The sequence below is a fragment of the Oreochromis aureus genome, linkage group 4, assembly GCF_013358895.1.
Source record: "Oreochromis aureus strain Israel breed Guangdong linkage group 4, ZZ_aureus, whole genome shotgun sequence".
Taxonomy (NCBI): domain Eukaryota; kingdom Metazoa; phylum Chordata; class Actinopteri; order Cichliformes; family Cichlidae; genus Oreochromis; species Oreochromis aureus.
In genome coordinates, this window is record NC_052945.1 from 21455855 (window position 1) to 21477393 (window position 21539).

General features: G+C 37.6%; 2 gene segments (V, D, J or C); both read right to left on the minus strand.

The window, feature by feature from the left end:
* Positions 1-369: 369 nt before the first annotated feature.
* Positions 370-1081, minus strand: LOC116325238. The segment is given in 2 exon segments: positions 370-879; positions 975-1081. Coding segments are annotated over 2 exon segments (423 nt in total).
* A 7196-nt stretch (positions 1082-8277) lies between these two features.
* On the minus strand, positions 8278-9382 carry LOC120439877. The segment is given in 2 exon segments: positions 8278-9192; positions 9284-9382. Coding segments are annotated over 2 exon segments (435 nt in total).
* Positions 9383-21539: the final 12157 nt, after the last annotated feature.

Here is a 21539-nt window from a genome sequence, read left to right on the forward strand (position 1 = left end):
ATTCTTCTGAGTTGTGCTCTTGAGTCCACTTCAGTTTTTGTGACAAAATCAGATGGAAGTAGGTATTTTGGGGTAGTATAATTTTTACTGTAGCATAGTTTGTAGTTGAGTTTGTAGATCAACTCAAACAACTCAACAGCCACTGTGGATCTCCATTCCTGTCCTGATTTGTCATAGTATATTATGTGCTAGTACATTATGTGATAGTAATGTAGTCAGAATCCCTTCCACCGCTTTTCCAAGATCCTGTCTGATCCAGTGTATCTAGTGATTCACTGTATGTGAATCTCACATATTCAAAATTCAATATGGAAAATATGGAGTATAGAGTAAATTGCTAATCTTCCCAGACTATATTCAAGTGTGCTTTTTACAGTGTTAATTTAGCATCATTATATAATATTGAAATGATGAGTAATAGATATTTTCTCATCTGTTTTACAGTAAAATTTCTGTGACTTGTATACAACAAGGTCACTTTTCAGGTGAAGAGAAAAACCATAAGTCAGTGAGATCCCTTTAGTAGTTGGGGTTTTTGTACAGCTCTTCCTCTGTTTTCTGTCACTGTGCTTTGTCGGGCACAGAAGTAAACGGCAGAATCTTCTGCTGTCAGACTCCTGATCTCAAGGTACTGTCTGCTGCCGGAGTTTTCTTCAGTAATGATAAAACGGCTTCGGAAAGTACTGGCATAGTGAGCAGAGTTTGAGCCTGTGTCCATCCTTCCAATCCACTCCAGAGTTCTCCCCGGCCTCTGTCGTATCCAGCTGATATAGTAGTCTCTCAGGGTATAGCCAGATATGATGCATGACATCTTCACTCTCTCTCCAGGTCTCTTCACCTCAGAAGTAGACTGCTCCAGTTTGATCTCACTCCAAACTCCTGCACAAAAAAAACAAACAAAACAAAATAATAATACATTTTGATTATTTACTATTATTATTTTTTTCTTTTGTATGAGGAACTATTTCACTCACCATGGAAACAAACAATGAATAACAAACTCCAGGAAACCCTATACTCCATGTTTTCCAGCACTTTATAATCAGAGTCTTGGTATGGTTAAAAATATGTCCAAGAATTTCTATAACAAACTAAATGACAATTGGTCATGTTGTTTATAAGGGAGGAAAACTTTGCATAGACAAATGAGTATCTTGTTTTGTGGAAAAAGTTTACATGTGCAGTTTTACTTGGCCCCAGCTGTGCACCAAGAAACTCAAAACCTCCAGACTCTAACTGATAACAGAAGTTTACGGTACATTGACTTCAGATGTTGTTATATTCTTAGAAACCCTTGAGAAATGATAGAGCAACATCCTGATCCTCGATCTTTAATTAGTAAGGTATTACTAGTATGGTAGGTAAAAGGTTTAATTCATCATTTATAAAGCATTAGTTCTCCTCAGTATGTAATTTGTATATACAGAAATAAAACTCTTGATCAATAAGCTCATATTTCATGTGTTCATGGTGATGCATTAAAGACATGTTGATAGGTTGATTGAGTTACTGTTGCCTTCCTATCAGCTCCAAGCAGTCTGGCTATTTTCCTCTGACCTTGACATCAGTTTTGACCCAGAGAACCGTTTAAAAACCAAAATAAAAACAAAGGACTAGAAAGTTAATTCACATAATTTGTTCAAGATCTCATCTTCATCACCACTCTCAGGATTCTCAATCTCTCTGCTTTTTTTTTTGTTGTTGTTCAAATTAGAAAACACAACCTCACATTTCATCATAGTAACAAATAATAGTTACAGAAAAGATCTTCTGATACCACACCATACCTTTGCATCTCTTTTTTTTTGCCTGTCCTGTCCAGCACTGTCGCAATCAGAATTATTGTCTCAAGGCCAAGAAAAATGACCAACAGAATTATTTTCCCAAGTGGACCTTTTCCCCACCCCCAAGGCCCTATATGTATGTATTATGAGAGAATTAGTAATGTGGATGTCTAAGTTGTGGAATAAAATTGAGGCACAGGTGGCCAGAAGGGAACAGAGGAGGAGGAATGCCTTCCCTGCAGCTCAGTGACACAGCTGTACCCAAAGGCCCTACATGTGCTGTTTATAAATGTTTACATAGTGACAGACTTATCAGCACTGAAAACTCTGTGTCAAGCACAATAATAAACAGCAGGATCTTCATTCTTCAGAGTGTTCATGTTCAGATACACCTGCTCTGTGTTGTTGTCTCTGGAGATGCTAAAAAGGCCTTGAACTGACTGTGAATCGTATTTGCTAGCAACATCGATAGTAGCAAACAATTTCAGTCCTTTTCCAGGAGCCTGTCTGACCCATTCCACTAAGTAGCTGCTGAATGTGAATCCAGAATCTGGACAGATCTCAAGGTACTATCTGCTGTTGGAGTCCTCTTCAGTGATGATGAAATGATGTTGAAAAGAACTGCCATAGCTGCCAGACCTCAACAGTGAGAAGAGTCCATTGTTAGGATGGGAGAGGTCCATCATAATCTTCCTGGCTTTGGTCTTGCACCGCTTGGAGTAGATGGACAGCAGGTCAGGAAGCTCTGAATGAATGATGCGTTCTGCTGAGCGCACTGCTCTTTGCAGATCTCATCTGTCCTGCTTGGTGCTGTTCTCAAACCAGATGCAGATGTTTCCCGTCAGGACGCAGGTGCAGTGGCAGATGGAAGTCTCTGAGTCTTCTGAGGAAGAAGAGACGCTGGGAGGCTTTGTAGTGTTTTGCAAAAGTAGTTTCTATTTTCAGGGGTAGTGCCTAAGTAATTGGAAATAAAAGTAACAATGGTAACATACACTGTTTTGGGAATGTTCATCCAGGAATAATAAATGAGCATAACAGGGCTGTCAGGTTTATATTGTTGGATTGTCATTTATGCTTAGAAACATATACTCCTATATGCTTAGAGGTATATAATCAATTGTATAGTGATAGACGTCTGATCCTTAGTAGTCTGCAAAGACTCTGTGTTCCTTCCAGCGTGTTCTGGCATACACACACATCCTAAGGTCATGAGAGAGGTTGTAGCTTCTCTCTCTGATTTATACTATGGGAGGATGCCTACTCTGTATCTGTTTTAGTATAAGAGCCCTTTGTTTAGGTGGACCACGGGACTCCTGGTACTGGCTTTTTAAGGAGGCGTTCACAGGGCCATATCTTGACACACACACGCGCATACCTACACGTGCACACAGACAGTACTTGTTGATCACATATATGCTTGTGTAAGATGTCATATGTTAATGAACCTATGTACATTCATGTAACCACAATAAAGAGCAGTGCTACGGGGGAGTTAACTGAGAGTGACTGGGGTTGAGGGGCAGGAACAGCGCTCATCTCAGGCATCTCCCTCGTGCACGAGATCACACAAAGAGTTCTGCCTGGTGTCTAATGCTTTTGCCATTGTAGTAGAATTGTCTCTGATTGTTCCAGCAATAGGTCTGTGGTAGACAAACCTATCATGGGCAACTACTTTAAGACTAACCTCTGAAACTCACTCCAAAGAAGCTTGTTCAACCACAACAATTTTGACTCAGAAAACAAACACAATAATCAAAAATACACTGACCTAAAAAAGAAAAAAAAACCAGAAGTGTCATAAACTGATCTAGCTTTATCTTTACAGTCTGAATAATGTTTCAGATAAATCAGTTTTGCAGTTCTCCTGTTGAAAGGATGATGGCTTAATCTGCAACCTTCCCATTGTTTTTGTGAAATAATCCCCCCCACCCCCACCAAAACAAACAAAACAAAACAAAACAAAACAAAACAAAACAAACAAACAAACAAACAAAACAAAACAAAACAAAACAAAAAAACAAAAAAAGCCTAGCAGCACATAAGCAAACCCTGATCCATTATAGTTCAGCAGTTTATGTCAAAGAGGGTGAAAGAGGAGGTTCTTTGGAGATGATGGCAGAAAGAAATTAGACTCATCGAAAAATCTTACTGCCACATGAGTGCATAGCAAAATTATTGTCCCAATGGCAGGATTCAAACACTTTAAACTAGTGCTGTCAGCGTTAACGGATTACGCGGTCATCACAATTAACGCGATTAAACCCACTCAACCCGTCTGGAGCGCAGAATGGACAAACTGCCCGAAATGCGTTGACAGAGACATTCCAGGGATTTTCAGTCAGTCTGCGCTCCAGATGGGTTAATTGTTAATCGTGTTAGCTGTGGTGGCGTTAACGCGCTTAAGCTGCATTAACGCGTTAATGCCAAACAACCCCTCACAAGGGCTAATCTGTGTTAACTCGTTAACGGGGATATGCCAGTTTTGACGGGTTAATGCGGGTCAGTTCGCGTTAACGCTGTCACAACTACTTTAAACATGATGAGAGATGAGGTTCTAAGGCTCATATCAGGATTATCACTTATGCTATGATGCTTGGTGCCAGAACAAAATTTGCTTTATAAATGATAAATAAAACGTTAAAATCAATCCTAGAACATAAAGGAATTTAGTAAAACTCTGGAATCAGTGTGAATGTGAGAAAGATTTTTTATTCATAGCAGAAGGGAGGGGATTGTAGTAATCATTAGATTTGTATGACTGAACAATATGATTTCTTATTTGTTAGATATTCAGTTCAAGAAAAGTATGTGTAAAACTCACAGTGTCTAGTAGATGACATCTCTGAGACAGTCTAAAATAGAAGAAATTTTAAATTTTTGTTTTAAACCATTATAAACCAGTATAGCTCTGTGGCATCTGTCCATGACCCATCTGTCTAAGATATACTATAGTTAATGTGGGGTGTAGATTATGACAAATTGATTCTCTATCATGCTTTAATAGAGGGTTTTTAAATAATTTGTTCTTTTCTTTAATAAAACAGTAATTCAATTCACGTTTAGATACAGGTGGGCACAGAATATTTAATTTGCAAAATTTATTGATTTAGCTATTGTTTTACTTTTTGTACTTGTTTTGTGTAATGTTATCATATTATCTTAGGTCAATTTGTTACAATTGTTTGCATGTAAATTATTTGTTGTTTGTTTTTCTTTCAACAATAACAAAATATTAACCAATATTTTCTTATTGTTCAGTGTTCAGATATACTGTGAAAAAATAATAATATTAAATTATTTATTTCTTATGAAGTAAGTGATTCACATGAACATTGTAATATTGTTAGAATGAGCAGTCTCTTTATATCTTTAATGGTCTGAGAGCTCCTCCTCTGGTTTCTTTACTAATGTTCAGGCACTGTGAAGTTTTTGTTCAGGCCTACTGATGCTTCATGTTACTGTGACTCTCTGGCACAGTAATACACAGCAGTGTCTTCAGGCTGCACATTCATCCCCTTGAGAGTGACTGTTTTGCTGGAAGATTCAAAGCTGATACTGAACTTGTTTTTTAGTGAATCTTTGTAGTATGTTGTCCATCCATCTCCTGCCCTTCCAATCCACTCCAGTCCTTTTCCTGCAGGCTGTCTGATCCAAGCTGTTGGATAGCTGCTGAGAGAATAAGAAACCTGACAGGTGATGGTCAGGTGTTCCCCTGGCCGTACAATCATGGAGGCTGGCTGTGTCAATGTTTCAGAATTTACACCTGTTAACAGAAAAGTATATTTCATAATAAATGATCAAACTGTGCTGACAAAACTAAACTAGTGATTGTGAGAAATCCAGAGAGACTCACGTGATCCAGCTAACAACAGCAGCAGCAGAGCTACAGAAAACATGATTTAGGCTGAGACTGATATTCTGGTATCTCCACGCAAAGAAACTGTGCAGAGTTTTATGGCTGAGGAGCAAGGAAGCCAAGTTTGCATAAAATCAAACATACAAAGCATCTTTGTTGACCTCACTCTGACTCATTAAAGAGGCTGTTGACCATCATTGTATGTTCATGTTATTAAACAAATAAGATGTATTTATATCCTTATTTGTGCACCAGAAGTGATTCACTTTGTTTCAGATATTAAAGACTGATTCTGCAGAAGCTTTAAACCATGACATTTATTGATTCATACATTGCTTTACTTGCTTATTTATTTTCTGTACCGTCATGGAAATACACTTAAACATGTTTGCAGACATACCCTGTTTACAGGGTATGTCTTACAGAGAAAAATAGCTGCTCAGAAAATGTAATATATTTACTTAGGTCTCTTTTACATATATGTATGCACTAATCTTAATTGTTGAAAGGCTTTTTTAAAAATGATGAATCTTTGTGGCAGTAAGTGCAGTCACAAAATGGTTTATTTAATTTTATTTTGAAAAATAATTAAACAACTTTCCCCATTTTTGTGCATCAATAACATGTTATGTAAAAAAATCCATGTGTACCTTTGACTTTTTGCAACTGGTAAAAAAAGACACATTTCTTTTCGTGAGGAACCAAAATGCACTTAAATATGAAGAAGCAATAATTTGTGTCATGTTATTTATTTTTTTCATTAGGTGAAGATGCAATTAAGAAATTTACATAAATATTTTGAGAGTAAAGAAAGTTGCTCTTTTTGTACTTATTTTTGTTTTTAAATCATGGAAACCTTTTAATATCCTTTTGGGTCTGACAACTTATTCTTTGGTTGGTCTACAGCTGTTTGGTGCTATTGTGTTTCTCTGGCACAGTAATACACAGCAGTGTCTTTAGGTTGCTGAACTTGTTCTTTAATGGATCTTTGTATGCGGCCCATCCAACACCTGCACTTCCAATCCACTCCAGTCCTTTCCCTGCAAGCTGTCTGATCCAAGCTGTCCAGTAGGTGCTAACAGAATAAGTGACCTGACAGTTGATGGTCAGATGTTAACAAAGCTCTGGAGTCTCAGAGGCTGACTGTGTCAACTGTTCACACTTTACACCCGTAAACAGAAAAGCATATTTCATAGAAATAAACCATCAAAGTTCTGCTGCTAAAAAAAGAGGGCTGGTTGTGAAAGCTCTGTTGGGGTCATATTAAGACAACATAGAACAAAAAAATAAAAACTAACCATAAACATGGGTGATCCAGTATTTGTCTTTGTGTGTGTTTATCTGAATGAGTCCATGAGCCTCTCTCAGCTGACCTGTTCTGCAATACATATGAAGAGACTGAAGACATCAGTACTCCACCTCTTCATCAAAGAAATACTGTCTCGATTCACTCACACTTAGCATACATTCATTTTCAGATACAATTTGTATGTGTTGCTTTTCATTGTTAAAGCACTAAAAATGCAGTATACCATCATCTAAACAAAGCCCAGGTAGTAATTACAGCAGGTGGTGACATTTAGCTGCTAACAAGCCAGACACTCACTCAATAAGAAATACAGATTAGAATAAAAATGTGAAGGAGTATTGAAGAGTAAGAAGTAAGTAAGAAGAAGTATTGTTGTTGTAAGAAAAACAACAACTTATTTATAGCCTTGAGAAGAGGAAGTGAAAAAAACAGAAGAGCAGCTGCACAGATGAACATTTCTGCATATTGACATGCATGTCATGCTTTACTTTCTCCTCAGTTTGCATGTTTTACTGCCACCTGGAGGTTATTTTTAAATATTTTATAGTCTTACTTTCTTCAACAGTATATTTGGCACAGTAATACACAATAGAGTGATATTGCTGGACTGTACAGACCTGTGGAAACAAATTTAATTTCAATCTTCACCTTCAACTATTCAGTATTTCTTTTGTTTTTAGGAGTGTGAATCCACTAAAAGCTCCATCCAACCTAAGCATCAGAAGTACAGAAAAAAATATGGATTTTAATAAATCTCTATAACAAGGTGTTGGGGTTATTGTACAGCAAGTCAGTTTTCAGTCCTCTTCTGAAGTGACAAAGTAGATTATGGGCCGGCAGTTTGTTCCAAGAGCTTAATATGGAAATCAATTCTGCTGTCAGGCTCTTAATCTCAAGATACTGACTTCTGCTGGAGTGTTCAAAGCAGTCATGATAAGTCAGCTTTGAAAAGGACTGCTATAGCTAGCAGAGTTTTGAGCCTGTATTCATCCACCCAATCCACCCAAGAGCTCTCCCTGGTCTCTGTCGTATCCAGCCAATAGTATAACTTGCTGGGCTATAACCAGACAGCATACATGACATTTTCACTCTTTTTCTCTCCAGGTCTTTTTATTACAGAAGAAGACTGCTCCAGCTTGATCTCACTCCAAACTCCTGTGAGAAAAAAAAAAAATCACACTTTCATTTCTTCTCTTTTTAATCTTTCTTCCCAGTGTAGTAAACTGGATATGTTAGATTTTTATCTCTGCTTATACATATTTTTCTAGTCAGTTTTCTCACAGGGTATTTAATATAAAAATCATTCTTTTTCTAAAAGTAGGGACATCTTTTTTTTGTACTGATGAAAACTGTTGGAGGTTGTACAGCAGCTCAAACAACTCAACAATCACTGTGAGTTTTTGGTCCTGTGCTAAATTGGCAAAATATAGTATTAGTTAATAACTTAGTCAGAATCCACTTCAGTCCTTTTCTAAGACCCCATCTGACCCTCTGTATCTAATTTTTTTACTGTACGTTAATTGAAAAGCTGTAAAAGTTCATCTGTGTGACTCACTAGAAGGACATTCTGGCTCCTGGTTCTCTTCAAAGAAAACTGATAAAGAAGAAAAACATCACTTTCTGTTAGTAAAACTGCTCTATCATCATCATCATCTCAACATCTCGTGCATGCTATCTCATCCTCACATCCAGCCTATTCATTTATGTCCTCTGTAATAGATATTTGTTTTTTGTCTATATCGTTTGACTTATTTCAGCTAACCTAATAAGTCCTGATGTTCTCAATAGAGAACAGCCTGGCTTTTCCAATGATATCTAATGTGTTTGGGTGGCCTCTTTTAGCTCCAAAGAGGGTGAAAATTACAAAATGTTGAACTGAAAGATGACTATTTGAGGTTTTTGTACAGCTGTTCTTCTGTTTTCTGTCACTGTGCTTTGTCGGGCACAGAAGTAAACAGCAGAATCTTCTGCTGTCAGGCTGTTGATTTCAAGGTACTGTTTGCTGCTGGAATCTTCTTCAGTCATGATGAAACGACTTTGGAAAGAACTGGCATAGCGAGCAGAGTTTGAGCCTGTGTTCATCCTCCCAATCCACTCCGGAGCTCTCCCTGGCCTCTGTCGTATCCAGTGCAAATAGTAGTCTGTCAGGTCATAACCAGATATGATGCATGACAGCTTCACTCTCTCTCCAGGCCTCTTCACCTCAGAGGGAGACTGCTCCAGTTTGATCTCACTCCAAACTCCTGCAAGAAAAAAAAAGAAAAACAAATAAAAAAATTATCATCATAATCAAAGTATTGTCTTCCTGTTTCAACGAATTAATCATTTTCTTACCATGGAAACATATAATGAATAATAAACTCCAGGAAGTGATATAATCCATCATTTAGAACACTTTATTATCAGAATGTTTGTGCAGTTAAAATGTGTCCAAAGCTGTTCTGTAAAGAAACTAAATGGGAACTGATGATGATGTGTTTATATCTGAGCAAAACTTTGCATAGGCCTCCCACAACAGGAGCTAATTGGTATTTCAAGAAAAAGATAAAGACATACAATAGCATGAACTGTCTATTTTTTTATGTTTATTATGTCAGATTTTCTGCACATGAGACAAACACTATCACTAAATATTTTAAAAAGTCAGTCCCACTTTTTATATTGTGTAACTGTTTTTACTGGGGTTTATTGCATCTTATCTCCTCAAACAAATGAAAGAAAAGGAGTAATACTGTTAAATTTAGCCAGAATTAAAATATTATTCAAATGAGGGTGGTTTGTCCCCACCCTTAAAAATTCATTAAATCAGAACATATTATAGTCCAGTGTGTTCTACATTGAATGAATCAAAACACAAAATGAGCCTGTTTCAAGTCAAAGAATAATCAGAAGTGTGACACTGTCATCTTCTAAATTATATTTACAGTAATTGCTTATTTTTGAAAAAAGTAAAGCAACACTCTAGCTATAATTATTTTACATGATTTCTCGTTTGGCTCTCAGCGAAGGCGGTCACACTTTTTCTCCTCTCCCCTCCCTTATCTTCACTGCTTAGCTTCTTATGTCCTTGTCTTTTGTCGTGTTTTTACTTTTCCCTGGAACACTCTCTCACAGTCTGTTTCTAAAACCTAAAAGAGAATTATGGATTTGATCAACTGGTCTCTGAATGCTATTGACACCCTTTTCTCAACGAGAAGTCTGGGCTCGGGAGAGCCCGAGTGCCCTGGAGGTACTTTTCCTGCCGGATACACGATGGACGGGTGGCAGACATGGAGGATCGTGTGCCTGCATTTTGGGTCCACCACCCCTGCTTGCCTGCCTGCCACACAGCCAACCATGACACTGGCTTATCGGAGAATTAAAAAAGCAGAACCGGCTGTTCAAACCCCCCACAAGGCTGCCCGCTGGGATTGAAACGATGGGATGAGGCGTGAGTTTCTCAAAATGGGCTCATTGAGGGCAGCACGGATAAGATCTTGGAGAAGCTTACGGCTGCCGTGAACACTCAGAATAAGACCTCTGAGTGCAAACTGGATTACATCTTGGAGAAGCTCACTGTGGTCGTGAGTTCTCAGAAATCGGCTCTTTGAGCACAAGACTGACAACATTACAGAGCGTAAGTTTGATATCAACAACCACTGACCAAAACCCACTGATCCAAGCCCACTGATCAATGGCCATGAGTACCATTCACAGAGGGTTGGGGAATGGCTGCAAACACAGCATTGTAAGATGCATTGTTCCTTCAGTGGGCTGGTTTCAGTCATTATGCAGATATACTGTTTATAAGATTTGGGGAAACCTGCAGTCAGCTGAGACTGAAGAAGTCACTTGGATGAGTGACGAAACGTTTCTCCCACAAAACGCTACGTCCAGATGAACAGAATCAACTTTTGGAGATTTACTTTCCTGGATGATTGAGAATGCATCAAGATCATTTTAATGTCACTCAGTTACTCCAAGTTACAGTGAATGATTTTCAGCTTGCTCATCTTTTCAGTCTATAATCAAGTGTGCTTTTTACAGTGTCAAATTACCATTAGTATACACTTTTGAAATTATTAATATAACTAACAGATATTTTCCCATGGCTTACAGTAAAACTTTAAATGTAGACTCAAAGGTCCTTTTTCAGGTGAAGTGAAACAAAAACGTCATTGAGAGCCCTTTACCAGTTGAGGTTCTCGCACACTTGCTATTCTGCCTTCAGTCGCTTTGTCGGGCACAGAAGTAAACAGCAGAATCTTCCTCTGTCAGGCTGTTGATTTCAAGGTACTGTCTGCTGCTGGAGTCTTCTTCAGTTACAATGAAACAATCTTGAAAAGAACTGCCATAGATAGCAGAGTTTGAGCCTGTGTCCATTCTACCAATCCACTCCAGAGCTCTTCCGGGTTTCTCTTGTATCCAGTGCAAATAATGGCTTGTCAGGCTATAACCAGACAGCATACATGACATCTTGACTCTCTCTCCAGGTCTTTACACCTCAGAGGGAGACAAACTCAAAAGGAAGAAGAAATAGTAGAAGTAGTGATCATCACAGTAAGTTATTTTTCAGTAATGTGCTTAATATGAGGAGGAGTCGAATTTAAACATTAGCTCTCTTCAGTTCAAAGGATAGTAAAAAACCCAGAACTGACACTATTGACTACAGAGTCCAGAATCACTCATCAAGTTTTTCTTCAGTGTTTTAAAGAAAAAATAATTTGCCATAATTTAAAGCTGTTTATAGTCAGAGATTATTTTTCTGGTTAAAAAAGTAAAGAACTGCAAGAAGTTCTGTGATGAACAAAATGACAATTGTAATAATGGAGCAAAAGTTTGCATAGATCTCCCTCTACAGGAGAAATTTGGTATTCAAAAACTCAATTTCTCAAGTATTTTATGATGTGATACAATATCATGAGTATTTTTGCCGTAATACTTAAGCTTATAAACACCATGAGAATCTCATTTTCAACTGACCAGATTATTTACAGAGGGATGGTTTGTGAATGCTGCAGGATTGATGTGAAGCTGATCTACATTTCTCATTGCTCTGCATGTAGTGCAGGAGGAATCAGCAGTATATTTTTGATGATACATTTCTCATGTACTGTGGATAATTGCTATCCAGAGTTAGACCTTAAAGTGTTTGTAAGATATAATATAGTGCAAAATTAATAAAATATATGTTTTACTTTATTGGGAGTGAAAAAATATTCTATAAAGTGAATTTAAAATTTTATTTAATTGAATATTATGAACCCATCAGGATTTTGTACAGCTGCTTAGCAACTTCTGTCACTGTGTGTGTCGAGCACAATAATAAACAGCAGAATCTTCAGTCTTCAGGCTGTTCATCTGCAGATACAGCTGCTGTCTGCTGTTGTCTCTGGAGACAGTAAACCTGCCTTGAACTGACTGAGAGTAGTATTTGCTACTACTGCCACCATCAGTAGCAATCCATTCCAGCCCTTTTCCAGCAGCCTGTCTGACCCAGCCAATCCAGTAGCTGCTGAGAGTGAATCCAGATGTTGTACAGGTCAATCTGTGAGACTGACCAGGTTGTTTAACTGCTGGTTCAGATTCTGTCAGAGTCTGACCATTAACACCTGCCCCAGTAAAGAGAAAATCAATGACAAATGCACAACTTAAATAGCATGGACCAATGTATATTTTTAGATTATCATCAACAAAGCTCTTCACCTGCCAAGCAGAGAGTTAAAAACAGCAGTCCTGTCCTACAGTCCATCATGTCAGGCTGCGAGTCCACTGTTCTCTGTCATCATCGCTACAGTCAGACATAAAGAGACAGAAGCTATCAGTGCTTTGCATTGACTCCGCCTCCTCATGAAGGGCAGCTTTTCCCTGATGAAATTAAGATGAGCGGTGTATCGCAACAACCTTACACTATTACACTATTCACTTTAACAACATCACCATGTTGAAACTACAACAGTAGACTACAGACGAATATCTTACTTCAGCACATATTTGTTTCATGCGGGTCACATAAATGAGTGATAACCAGCAATAACAGCTGTTAGTTTTTGGTTTTTGCTATCCTTTGAGCTGAACAGAGCTATTGTTTAAATTAGACTCCTCCTCACATGAAACACATTACTGAGAAATAACTGTCTTGGTTCTTACTTGGTGAGAAATATAAACTGCTATGTTGCTTTAAAAACTTTATGTATTACTGCAGTCAAGTTGTGTTCATAACAGGAAGGACATCATGAAGTCATATTGCCTTTACAGTAAATAAAAGGTATTATTAGTCATAGAGTATAATGCATTTTCTTTACCACAACAGGTTGTGGCAGATGGCTGGTGAGCTTGGGTCTGCCTGGAAGTGTCTTCATATTAAAAGTAACTTTTAAAATACACTTCAGCCCTTTTCTGAGATCCTGTTTGATTCAGTGTCTGATGTGGTCATTCACTGGATATGAATTGAGAGAATGTAAAAGTTGTAAATGTAAAATGCAACTCTCCTGGAGGAGATTCTTGATCATAGATCTGTTAGGGGAAAAAAATAGTGATCACCTTTTCATCTTAAAAATTCTCAGTACTGTTAATAACTAACTGCAATAACTAAGCTAATAACTGAATTAATTTCTATAGATAACTGTCATGTTCTAGTAAAATCAGGTATGGATCCATCCATAGTCATTTTGCTTGTGTAGAAAAAAACCCAGAACTCATCAAAGTCACATGGCTATTTGAGGTTTTTGTGCAGCTGTTCGTCATTCTTCAGTCACTGGGCTTTTTTGGGCACAGAAGTAAACAACAGAATCTGCAGCTGTCAGATTCTTGATCTCGAGGTACTGAGTGCTGCTCGGAACATCTTGAGTAAAAGTGAATCAATTCTGAAAGGCACTGGCGTAGCAGTCATATCTGTGTTTATCCACCCCATCCACTCCAAAGCTTTCTCAGGTTTCTGTCATATCCAGTTAATGCTGTAACTTGTCATTGTATAACCAGATGTGACACATGAAATCTTCACAGTCTCTCCAGGTCTTTCGACCTCAGAGGGAGGCTGGTCCAGTCTGATAACACACCAAACATCTGTAATTAAGATAGAGAAATGAAAATCATCAATCATATTATCACAAAAATGGTCTTTGTAGCTCCACATTTCTTACCATGAATAGTCAGAACAAATAATAATAATAATAGGTTATCATATTTTTCATTCCCTTCGCTGTGAACACTGCTGTTTCTGATGCTCTTTCAGAGCTTTCTTTCTCTGTCAGATGACATGACTGTTACTGACGGTGTGTTTATAAAGAAGAAACACTTTGCATAGAACTCCCTCTACATGAAAAAATATGGTTTAACATCTGCTGCTGGTATAATATTTTTAGAGAGAAAGAAATGTAGACAGAATACTGTAGTGCACTAATGTAAACTGTGCACTTGGGGACAGACTTTGATGTAAACTTCTGAAAAAAACTGACCAGAGACAAAGGATTCACAAAAAACGACTTAAATCATCATTTATTTGGTAAGGGAAGCAGTGTCGGGAGAAAAGTGATTGGCGACTCTAAGGGCCCATGACTGAAAGAGACCCTAGGAAATGATAGAAGGAATGGTAGACCTCTCATAAAAAAAATGTTTGCTTCATGTGCTATGTCTTTAAGAATCTACAGGTCCTTCCTGATTGGAGAGCTAGCAGCGGCTGATTGGTCCCCTGATCATGTGGCTGTTTTTAAAAGATCCCTCAGAGACTGACAGCAGCAGCAGACCTGACCCTGGCTTTCAAACCCTGTGTTATTCGTGTGTGTGGTTCCTGAGATTTATGGAGTTTTGTATATAGTGTGTAAATTAGTTCACTTGTAAATAGACACTGAAACAGAAGGGGTGAGCTTTACTATTTATTGTATTGTTTTCTCCTGTTTAGGTGTAGCACTTGTCTTTTGTTTGTTTTTTGTTTCACCGAGGGTTTTAGACAGCACCTCCTTTCCTGACTTAGCTTGTTTTGTTTGTTATTTTGGCCTTGGTTCACCCTGGAATTAAGTTTTCAGTGTAGTCACAATAAACCACTGTTCACTTAAAAAAAACGCTTCTGGGTATGGTTTTGGGGACCAGGGCTGGCTCACTTCCTTTCTAACCCTTATGTTACATTCTTGTACCCCTAGACTGGAGCATAACACTTCACAACTTACTTATCAATATTTTTGTAACCATTAGTTATGTTTATGGTCAGCCTCTGCCTGCCCCCCACCCCCTAAGATATATAGGATTGCAGCTCAGGACTGAGCTGCAGAGTCAGTGTGGTACCACTGCAGGACAAGTAGAAGTAAAGTTTGGGTTCCAAAAAAGAAATGAGAAGTTGGTTGTAATTTCTTTCAAAACTGATTGATTGAAGTTATTTTCGCAAACACTTAATGTTATACATGAAAATATTTAAGCTAAAAAAAAATGTTTTACATCATTTTATGGATGAGAATTTACATTTGTAAGGTTCAAATTGTGTTCTGTAAAATCTATTATAAGCTATTATAATCTGTTATAAGCAGGATATTGATCTTTTTATAGATTTCTTTTGCTGTCCTCCAAATCCTGGGTGTTATTATTTATACTTTAAACTTATTTATACTTATTTATTTATAATTGTTGCTTGTTTTTTTTTTTCTAACAGGGTTTATTAACATCATGCAAAAGCAGAAAATAAAATATGCCATATCTTTGTTGAGGGGTTTAAGTCTGAGTCAGGTTTTTAAAAGTTCCTTTATACAAAGTAGGTGTTAAATAAAATACATTTAACCGTTGGTAGAACCTCAAATTCCCATCCTTTCGTGGTCCTCGTGGCAAAAAACGGCCACGCCCCAAAAAGTGCTCTAAAAATGTTATATATCAATATTTTTTTCTACTTTAAATTAGTCAGTGTTTTAAAACTACTTCTGCTTAAAATATCCATATCAAGTTTTAATTATATTTTCATTGTTTTAACCCTTTAAATCCCAGTTTAAGTGCATGAGCGCCCTGTTTTTTAACAGAAAAAAAAATAAAAACTTAAATATTTTCCATAAAATACATTTGAAGTAATATTTGATTGTTATTATAATTAGGCCTTTAGATGGTCTAAACATTGGCACCAACATTCATTTTGATCCATTATTATTTTTTGTGCAAGAGCACATTTTAAAAAATCCATCCTTTCGTTGTCCTCGTGGCAAAAAACGGCCACGCCCCAAAAAGTGCTCTAAAAATGTTATATATCAATATTTTTTTCTACTTTAAATTAGTCAGTCTTTTAAAACTACTTCTGCTTAAAATATCCATATCAAGTTTTAATTATATTTTCATTGTTTTAACCCTTTAAATCCCAGTTTAAGTGCATGAGCGCCCTGTATTTTTACAGAAAAAAAAATAAAAACTTAAATATTTTCCATAAAATACATTTGAAGTAATATTTGATTGTTATTATAATTAGGCCTTTAGATGGTCTAAACATTGGCACCAACATTCATTTTGATCCATTATTATTTTTTGTGCAAGAGCACATTTTAAAAAATCCATCCTTTCGTTGTCCTCGTGGCAAAAAACGGCCACGCCCCAAAAAGTGCTCTAAAAATGTTATATATCAATATTTTTTTCTACTTTAAATTAGTCAGTCTTTTAAAACTACTTCTGCTTAAAATATCCATATCAAGTTTTAATTATATTTTCATTGTTTTAACCCTTTAAATCCCAGTTTAAGTGCATGAGCGCCCTGTTTTTTAACAGAAAAAAAAATAAAAACTTAAATATTTTCCATAAAATACATTTGAAGTAATATTTGATTGTTATTATAATTAGGCCTTTAGATGGTCTAAACATTGGCACCAACATTCATTTTGATCCATTATTATTTTTTGTGCAGGAGCACACTAAATGTCATATAGTGCCATATCAGGATTAACATTTTTTTTTTGCCTACACCAAGTGCTTTTTACTTTTTTGTTCTAAAATAAAATAAAAATTGTCTAAATAACAATACAAGATCACTTTGAACCAGAAAAACATTTTAGAACGATGAACATGAACATTTAGGTTACTGGGAATCGGAGAAAGTTGTGTGTCCGGGGGCCGTCGCGAACACCGGCAGCACCACTCCTCGTCCCCCGGCTAGAGCACCCCGTCCCCCGCTACAACAATGACCATTCGCCGCTATGAGTAGCTCCGACGGTGGGATGGCCTTTGTGTCCTGGTCTGTCTCCCCACAACGACACTTCCGATACCATGTGAAAACAAACGTATAATTTTTGTCGTAGCCAAAGGAGTTTGCAAAACAAATCTTGCAAAACAAAGCTACTTTGCGCATACTGGCAAACCAGTGCAGTCTAATTTGGCACGACATAGCACATGAGAATAGTAAGATTCAAGATTCTTTTTTTGGCACATGCATAGTTACACAAATAAAACACGCAGTGAAATGTATCAGAAAAGTTCCTTACGCTTTCCCCCGGGGCGCTTCTCTGTTATGACCCCGTGTCGAGTAGCAGCCTGCCCCGTCCTGCGCACCGAGCGAGCCGTGGGGACACGGTCGGGCAGCCGATCACGCTGGATCGGGTTACATGCGCAACTTTATCACAAACGTTTAGAAGTGATCTACTGTCGTAGACAAAACTAGACGATTTTGGGACGTAAAAAAAGAGCAAAACAAAAGTAAACAAATAAAAACGCGCATAGTAAACAAAGAAAAAGACGATTTGGAACGGAAGGACGTCACGGCCATCGTAACATTTAAAAATATAATTTTCTGTTGTAACCTTCAAACTAAAATGGTAATATAACAATACTTACTTTGCACTTTCACGAAATCATCAGTATTTTTTTGTAAATCCGACTGCGAGCAGGGTCTTCCTCCGACACTTCGCCATTTGGCACACAGCACGGACTCTGACCTGTGCGCGCAGAGTATGGTGCCCAGCGGCAATTCTCCGTCAGTTTTTCGAAATTCTACTGTGACTGTTCCTTTGGATCTCCTCTTCGCTCACAATTTGCAGATAGTTGTGTCGCTACCCGGTTGGTGAGCGTTGGAGATAAAACAACCGCGTCCGTGTTCCATGCGTCGGATCCAGGCTTTGTTTACGCAGCAAATGTCTTCCCCCTCAGTGAGTACTTCCGGGTCATACGATTTAACCATAGCAGTTTTTTTTAAACATTGTATTTTAAACGAAAAATAAACTAATTTGGCTTTGGTCCTTACTTTTATTGAATTTGTTTATATTGCTGTGTGGCCGTCTGAGAGAGAAAATACTTTTGAAAGAAAAAGTGTGTTTGTGTGTCTTTTTTTTCTTTTTTAGACATAAAGGCCTTTATATTTTTTTTAAAAAAGCACAGTTACTATTATCCAACATCATATTCAACACTGATAATGACACACAACACCATTTCTTTTCACTTTTTGTTGCAGAACAATGCGCTCAAAATCTGTAATTGTGGATGAAGTTAGTTCATTACCTGAAATATGGGAAAATGGCGCCACCTGGTGGACACATGAAAAAATTACAATTTTAAGGCCTGGGCTACAAAATGATACCAAGACTTCGAAAATTGCAGTAACCCTTATAAAAATAATCCCGCAATGAAAAATAGCGTTTATAATGGGTTTCAATGGGGCAGAAATCGGCCACGAGGTTCGATAGTGGATGGATTTCTGTAGCTCAGCCATTTAAGCTCATTTAAGAAACTCAGACTGAAATTTTAAAATAAAATGAAAAAAAAATACATTTTTGAAAATTTGGCTATATTCCATTAAACACAGTGAAAATGGCGTGGAATTAAAAAACGAAATGGCCGAAAATCGGCCAGAGGTTCCACTATACTAAAAAACATCTCTGTACAGCAGTAACTTACTACATTATACTACACTTGTGGTTGGGTGTTGATGGTTGGGAGTATTTGTTCAAGTTCTTGTTGGTTTGTATCACTTTGGGGCGACACACACAGTAATAAACAGCTGTGTCCTCAGGCTGCAGATTTTGTCCCTTTATAGTCACAGTTTCAGCAGACATGTCTCTGCTGTAGCTGAACTTGTTCTTAGAAGCATTATTTTGATAAAGGCTACCACTGCTTCCTCCCCACTGATCAAAAATCCAGTCCACTGGTTTTCCTTCACACTGTCTGATCCAACCTGTTCCATAGCCATCAGTCAGAGAATACCCAGAGACTCTCCAGGCTGCACAGCCATTGACTCTGGCTGAATGAGATCAACACTGTACACACCTGTGGAAACAGAAATTAGCAGTGTAGTACTCGCAGTAGTGTGAATGTGTTTATTTGTCTATCTGAGAAATTCTCACAGGCTGCAAAAAGCAGTGTCAGAGCTGCAGAGAACATGGCTGATCCTGAAGCTGAACTGATGTGAGCTCCTCTGTTGTCTCACACATGCAGGTTCACATTCTTCACTTCCTAACGAGTAATGTTTATTTGCATATAGTTAAATTACAACTACACTTAAATCACTTAATTTAAAAAAAGATAATTTTTTCATCTTTACAAGTTGTCAGTTAAAGTCAAGATTCCTGTTATCTTTATTATTATTATTATTATCTATTCAAATGTAACATTAATCATTTACAGTTGTTTGAATATTTTATAAAACAAAAATCTGCAGTTTTCATTAGTACAACTTGCAGCTTTTTTCCTCAATCACACTCCCACATTATTACTTAAAGACATTTTTACTTTCCTTTCTCAGCTTTCAATCAAGTAAACATCTAATTTGTACTGATATGTTGAAACTAATTGGATGGTTTTTGACCGCAAAATAAAATAACTGAAATAACCACACAGCCAGGGATGAGAAGCCTGAACCACCTCAGCTAGCTCGCTTTAATGTGAATGGGTAGCAGCTCTACTTTGAGCTCCTCCCAAATGACCAAGCTCAATTTATCAATAGTTTATCAGCAAATAACTGGTTTTAATAATGGATATATTGTCATCACTTTACAATGAAATAATAAATATGGATAAATAAAAACTCTTTTTAATCTGCAGAGAAAAAAACAGAAGTCATAAGATCACATTGTTACTTGATATTAGTACATGCTGAGGTTTTTAAGCAGTTGTTCTTATGTTACATAAGTAAACAACAGATGTACTGTTTGCTGGAGTCTTATTCAGTCATGATAACACAACTTTGAAAAGAACTGGAACAGTCAGCAGAGTTTGAGCCTGTGTTTATCCTACCAATCCACTCCAGAGCTCTGCCCACCCTCTGTTGTATCCAGTGCAAATAATAGCTTGTCAGGTCATAACCAGATATGATACATGACATCTTCACTCTCCAGGTCTTTTCACCTCAGAGGGAGACTGCTCCAGTTTGAACTCACTCCAAACTCCTGCAAGAAGAAAAAAAGAGTTTTAAATGTGCAATGCCATTTCTTGGAGAAACTCTTGAATATCACATTTTTATGGGCCTCATCTCCCTAAATTATTTACTAAACTGGCGACATTTGTTGCTAGTCAAACGTTTTTTTAAGTATCGAGGAGGTAATGTAACAAACATATATGCAGACTGTCAGTAAAGGTCCATCAGTTTTTGTGTCATTTATTGATTTACATTAGGCATAAAGTTGTTCTGTTTTATTGCAGGTGGGGAAAAACCTGAAGGATTTTGTACAGCTGCTTAACCAACTCCTGTCACTGTGACTCTCGAGCACAATAATAAACAGCAGAATCTTCAGTCTTCAGACTGTTCATCTGCAGATACAGCTGCTCTCTGCCATTGTCTCTGGAGATGGTGAAGCGGCCTCTGACTGACTGAGAATAGATGCTACCTCTGCTAATAGTGATATGAGCAATCCACTCCAGTCCTTTTCCAGGAGCCTGTCTGATCCAGACCATATCATAGCTGCTGAATGAGATTCCAGATGTTGTACAGGTCAATCTGTGAGACTCTCCAGGTTGTTTAACTGCTGGTTCAGATTCTGTCAGAGTCTGACCATTAACACCTACAAAAATAATAAGAAAATGAATGACGAATGAAAAAACAAAAAAAAAAAACAACACCTTACCTGCCAAGCAGAGAGTTAAAAACAGCAGTCTTATCCTACAGTCCATCATGTTGAGATGAGTCTGCTGTTCTCTGTCATCATCCCTGCGCTCAGATATGAAGAAGCTCTCAGTGTTTTTGCATTGACTCCTCCTCTCAGACATTTGCGTCCAACAGCTAAAGAGTGAAAAATAATTAAGGCTCTTGTCACGGTTCTGGGTCCGTTGGACCCAGTATTTTGAGTTTATTATGTTTTGGTTTACTTTTGCATCATGGATTATTCTTTATGGTTCTCTGGTACGGTGTTTCAGTTATCTTGGTGTTTTGGTGATGGTGATGATTATTGTTATTAGAGTTCCATGTTTCTGTTTAGGATTTGTGTTCTCATGTTTTGTGTGAGTTCAGGTTCCATGTGTCATTCTGTCTGTCTCTCAGTGTCAGGTCTGCGTCTGGGTGTAGTGTGCTGGTTTCCTGTTTTATTGTGAAAGTCTGCGTCTCATGTGAGTGTGTTCAGGTTTACCTCTTGTCTCGTCTCTTGATTACTCCCAGCTGTGTCCACCACCTGTGTGCAATCTCCTTGTGTTTCTCTGTGTATTTAAGTCATGTCTTTAGTCATTGTAGTTGCTG